This window comes from Silene latifolia, chromosome 2 (assembly GCF_048544455.1).
Source record: "Silene latifolia isolate original U9 population chromosome 2, ASM4854445v1, whole genome shotgun sequence".
Taxonomy (NCBI): Eukaryota; Viridiplantae; Streptophyta; class Magnoliopsida; order Caryophyllales; family Caryophyllaceae; genus Silene; species Silene latifolia.
In genome coordinates, this window is record NC_133527.1 from 57,599,011 (window position 1) to 57,605,010 (window position 6,000).

Below are 6,000 nucleotides of genomic sequence, written 5' to 3' on the forward strand. Positions count from 1 at the left end.
ACGAATTAACCGTCAATTCGTAAATTGAATATAATAAGTTATATTTAATTAATGTATATGATGTTAGCTTGGACGAATTAATATGTTAATTCGTAATTAAATGTAATCGGTTATATTTAATCAACAAGATGAATGTGTCATAGTGGTAATAGTAAGGGTACTCAAACCAAGAGGTTACGGGTTCGATCCTCACTAGATGACAATTTATAAATAACACATTTTTATACATTAAGGAAACATCTAAAAATAAGAGGATTTTAATCCTCCTATTTTTGTTTTTCGGCCCAAAACCGAATGGAAGAAAAAAAAAACTTTCTTATTTTCCCTCCTCTTGTTTTCGGTTATATTAGGGTAGATAGGGAGATCATTTGCTCTCTCTCTCTTTAACCTAATTTGACATAGCCTCATCTCATCAAAGAAAACACAAAAAAAAAACCGAAAACCCTAATTAATTTACTGAAATTTGGGGATCGATTCTAGCAACAAGTTAAGGGCATTTCTCATATCGTCTTGGGTGCAACTAATAGGCGAATATCATTGCGATATTGTTCTTAGGCCGAATTTGCTAGGACCGAAGGTTGATTCTTCATCTCTTTACCCTTTTGTTTATGTAATTTAATTTTATGACTAGTATTCATCATCTTATAATTCGTTATAATCCTTAAAGTTAAAGGGATGCATACAGATAAATCTCACACGTAGTTATATTAAACTTTCTTTTATTAACTCTGAATAGATTAAACTTTTGTCGGTACTCATGAAATGAAAAATAATCGAATCCACGCATAGCCATCACGGTATGATTTCTATTTAAACTCATATTTCAAATGAAATAAACGTCTCAAAAGTAAAGTAACGCACTTCATGTTGCCATATTGTGTACCCCTTGCTTGAACAACAAGATTTGAAGGAGAAAAAAGTTGTCATCGGCTTGGAGGAGAAGCATTCTTATCCCTTTGTTTAAGAATGAAGGTGATGTTCAAGATTGTTCCAATTATCAAGGAATTAAACTAATGAGTTATACGATTAAATTATCCGAGCGAATAATCGAACAAAGAAGCTTACGAAATGTGTAGACATCTCAGATCACCAATTTGGAATTAAGCCTGGAAGATCGACTATGGAAGGAATTTTTATTATGAGACGGTTGTTGCAACACTACCGGGATAAGAACAAAGACGTGAATATGGCTATTATTGACTTAGAGAAGGCATATGATAGAGTATGGAGAGAAGAACTTTAGTGATTTGGAGAGGAAGGGTGTGTCCCGAAAGTATATTGACCTCATGTAAGACACGTATGAGGGGGCAAGTGCAAGTATTACACTTTCGGGACACACCCTTCCTCTCCAAGTATTATAAGACGATGGTTAATCTCAAATCGGAAAACATGGAAGAGTCCTAATAAACTAAAATCAGAACAACAATTTTACGCACGCACGATAATCACTTGAAAAAAAAAGTACAAATTAGGTGTAAATTGAGGCATAAAATACTCATTTTACACAAAATATCACAGCAATATAGCAATAAAATTAAAAGTGAAACGAAATAAATGAGATAAAATTGAAATTACCTTGGATTTTGGCATACTTAAGTTAAGACGATCGGTGGTGGTGCGTTAGGGCGATGATGAAGGAGAACGTGGTGGTGGTTGTTTGCGAGGAGCGCTGGTGGTAACGAGGGCGGTGATGATGGTAACGAGATACGGTGATGCTAGGGTATAACGATCGAGTGTATGGGTTGATTGAATAAGAGGGGAAATGGGGAAGGTAATAACCGGCGAGGGAATTTTGATAGTCAGTAGTAAAAAATAAGAAGACGGTTCTAGTACATAACCGCCTTGTTTATTAATAAGAGGACGGTTTTATTGACCAACCGTCCTTGTTACTTTTAATACGAGGATGGGTGTCTCAATTAACCGTCGTATTGGTGTGATCACTAATGGCGCCAAATTTATTGACCGATATAAGACAGTCCCGTCCCCAACCGTCCTCTAAGGGACGTCCTCTTAGCCTAAAATTGTAGTAGTGAGAGCATCCTGTTTTAATTTTATTTTGTTTAATTTGTTTTGAGTCGTGTATATTACAAATATAAAAATTATTGTGCTTGGACTCGAATTATGTTGTGACCAAATAATAGCTACGTTTTCTATTTAAATAAAAATATGCACAATTTTTTTTAATTAAGCATCACGAGTCGGATATCAGATATTTGGATATACGATCCGATAATTTCATATATTGAAAATCGAATAACCGAAGTGTTCGGATCAGATCTAGGATAATGAAATTCTCGAAGTTCGAATACGGATATCCAATTCGATAGTTATTTTGGATTGGATAACCGATTCGTGCTCAGCCAGACCAACAACATGTCTCAGCATGCCTCAACATGCGTTCTTAAGAGACGAAATCGCAAATATGGCGGAAGTATATTTGGAAGATAGCATTGAAACTTGGTCGGATGATGACTATGATAATGATAGGATTATGGAAGAAAGAAAGACCAAAAATGTAGGAAAGTTGTTGGGCTTTGGGGTTGGTGAAAGGTTGGACATTGCCGATCTGCTTAAGTAATTTTATTGCCGGAATGAGACCCGAGGCGTCATTCTATCATAAAAGCATGCAAATCGGCCCTCTATAATGGATGAATTGATCTTGAGACTTAGATTGGGGTGCACATCATGGAGGACACTTTTACCCTACACGTTGGAGGAATGGTTAAATAATTGGACAACATTACGATCATGGAAGGAGAAAAGGATTATGCAAAGGAGGCTTGGTGCGTGATACTAATAAGCAAGTTTTTCGTGTTGAAAAGGATGAATTGTTTGTTTTTGTACTCGTTGTGTTATATTCCTGTTTGTTGTGAATTTTATGGGACCATACTCTCTGTAGATCTCTGGGATTTATCCCTTTTGTTAATAAAAAAAATATAAATTTCTCGACATATTTGTACCAAAAAAACAATAAAAATTCCGGAGAGATACTGTTTACTATTGCTCTTTACCTTGGTTTTGAAGGTGGTCATAACACAACTCATAAGGCCACATAAAAAAATAAGCATAGGACTCTCATAAGGCCACATAAAAAAATAAGCATAGGACTCTCTTTTATCAGTGCGTCTTGCTTCAGACCATTGCTTTTGGTCTGAAATAAGACCAACATGTAGAGTTGGCAAGTCTGACCCGACCCGAACCCGAGCAAACCCGACCCAACCCGAACCCGAAAATATTGTGACCCGAAACCGACCCGACCCGACCCGATGACGACCCGTAACCCGACACGACCCGATTATCAGTGACCCGAACCCGACCCAGACCCGACCCGATATTGACCCGACCCGATCTTGACATCAACCGATTAAATTGATGACCCGACAATTATTAAGCTTAATTTTGATCAAAATGAAAGTGATTTTGTGTTTAGATTGATATGTTTGACTTAGTAATGGATTAATTAAACCAAATAATAGGTTAAAAACTAAATTTAATGGTAAAAAAATTATAGTAATGCGATTAAGTTACCGGACCCGATAATGACCCGACCCAAACCCGACCCGACCCGACCCGATACATCATCTGACCCGAAATGACCCGACCCGATAACGACCCGAACCCGACCCGACTCGACCCGAAAGGGTATGCTGACCCGATATGACCCGAACCCGATATGACCCGACCCGACGTGACCCGACCCAAACCCGACCCGACTGACCCGATTGCCACCTCTAGGCAACATGTTATCATTTGACAGTAAAATGTTTGTATTTTTCTGATAACATAATACAATTATTTTTCCCACTATTTTCAGGGTAAAAAGTGACACCTCTAGTGATAACATTTTGTAGATTCACTGCTTATATTTTATTAAAAAATGACAACATTTTGTCGGTCTTATTTCAGACGGGTATAAGATTTTGCGCTCTTTTATAGAGTACCCATATCTAAATTGATTATTAGTACGCACAAAGCGAGTAGCACAAGCATGCTATCTTTTTAATTGGCGTTATATCATTCTTCTTCCTTTTCTAAAGTTGTGTAATTAATACTCTCTCCTATCTACTCTTTTCTTTCCTATTTCCTAAAACGGATTATTCAGGTTTTCTTCCCCTTTCCTTTTTGAGAAAGTTTTTATTAATATTATACTCTTAGCTCTTTCCACTCATCAAACCCCACTATATACTTTATTGATATTTAATTCTAATTATTTCTACCTCTCTCCAATAACCAAACCCCACTCATCTCCTTTATTAATATTTAATCATAATTATTCATACCTCTCTCCAATTACCAAACCCCACTCATATATTTATCAATATTATACTCCCCACCCTTAATCTCCGTGCCCACTTCAAACAATTAGTAGATTATACAACCAGTTGTATACAGTTGTACGGTGTAGAATCCGAGTTGTGTATTAAAGTTTTCGAGTTTTGTTTAAAAGAATATGAGCTATGCTGTAAAGTTTTTGAACTCACACTTAAACATAAAAAAATAAACTCTTATAAAACTCAGAAAAATTACACATAAGCTCGGATTAATGTATATAGTTGTACAATGCTTATTATACAACTGGTTGTATAGTAGTATTTGTGCACTTCAAAGGGGAAAAAAAGGATGGATGGGAGGGAGTAATTGCGTTACATTTTCAGCTTAAAGTGTACGTATTATGTTATTAATTCTTTTCAAATTCCAGTAGCGATGAGCGTACGATATTTCCATTCGGATTAGAATTGCAAGACGATATAAGTCAGACTAAAACCAAAAGGAGCTCTCATATGTAAATATATTATATACAGTATATGAATATAACAGAGTACTTACAATGGACTGTCCGGTTTCAGGTAAGATACCACAAGATCCGGATGCATAATTGTATCCCGTCAGTGAATTTCGCCTTAATAACGCTGCATACGGTGGAGGATATGGTAATCCAAGAGCCTCAGCTTCACAATCCAAATACAATTTCATTCATTAACTTGATCATCATCCACTTACAATGTTTTCATGAGCTAATAAAAATGCCAAGGAAAACAACATTGAACATAAGACCGCCATCATCAAATCATTTGTCCACAACATTCTTGTTTATAGTTTAAGGGGCATATCATAGTTACGTTAGTAGTTTAACATTTTTTCTTAAATCATAGAGAAAGAGGACAATAAAAGTAGAATAGATGGAATAATTAAACTAGCTAGGAGAACAATAATATATACCTACGAAATCGACGACAGTCATGCCATTTGTAAATCTTCCCGTAGGACCTTGAGGAAAGTTGTGACCATAGGGAGGGTAATTAGCCTTGGCTAAAGTTGGCAGCCAGTTATTATTACCACTATCAAATAATGAATCTCCGAATACATATAAGGCCGGAGCTAGTGGTTGTGGTTGGGGTTCTGGTGAAAATAAACTAGTGCATTCTCCTAAAATAAAATGCGAGACTAATATTTGAAAGCAAATGAATAATAATAACAATAATTTTGAAGAAGACATAAGTTGGTTGATGTAGCTTTTAAAATGAGTATGGGAAATGCTTGTGTATCCTTAATTCCCTACTTCCTTTCCTAAGTGAACCAAAGAAAATGAAAGAGGGGAGACATATGCATGAACGAAGAACACTTAGTATTTATAATTTGGTAGGGAGACATATCAAGTGGGAACCGAAAAGTGTATGTTGGTTGATACGAGTAATATTTTTGCAACGGTAAATTAATTTAATATATTCCAGTTGTACATGTTACTTGCTTGATTGCTAGTATTGTTGGGGGTAGTATCTCAAGTCCCACATTGCAAAAGAAGAGGATTCATGTCTAGTTTATAAGAGACTAACCACTTCATTAGTATGAGGCCTTTTGGGAAGGAGCCCAAGAATAAATCCGTATGGGCTTGGCCCAAAGCGGACAATATCATACTAATGTGACGGAATGGTGGAGGCAGCAGTCCCAACAAGTGGTATCCAATGTGGATGAGTGCCTCGGTGTGACCTCGCGATTGGA

At 36.4% G+C, this 6,000-nt stretch overlaps 1 protein-coding gene across 1 annotated transcript in view; it reads right to left on the reverse strand.

The window, feature by feature from the left end:
* The window catches only part of LOC141642780 (GDSL esterase/lipase 7-like), a 29,819-nt gene extending 24,155 nt beyond the window's left edge, over positions 1 to 5,664 (reverse strand). The window contains exons 1-2 of the mRNA XM_074451709.1: positions 5,221 to 5,664; positions 4,828 to 4,949 (exon numbers count right to left, since the gene is read on the reverse strand). Of these exons, the coding sequence (XP_074307810.1) occupies positions 4,828 to 4,949; positions 5,221 to 5,497 (399 nt within the window). The 5' untranslated portion in view covers positions 5,498 to 5,664. The remainder of the gene's footprint in view (positions 1 to 4,827; positions 4,950 to 5,220) is intronic.
* Between the last annotated feature and the right edge of the window lie 336 nt (positions 5,665 to 6,000).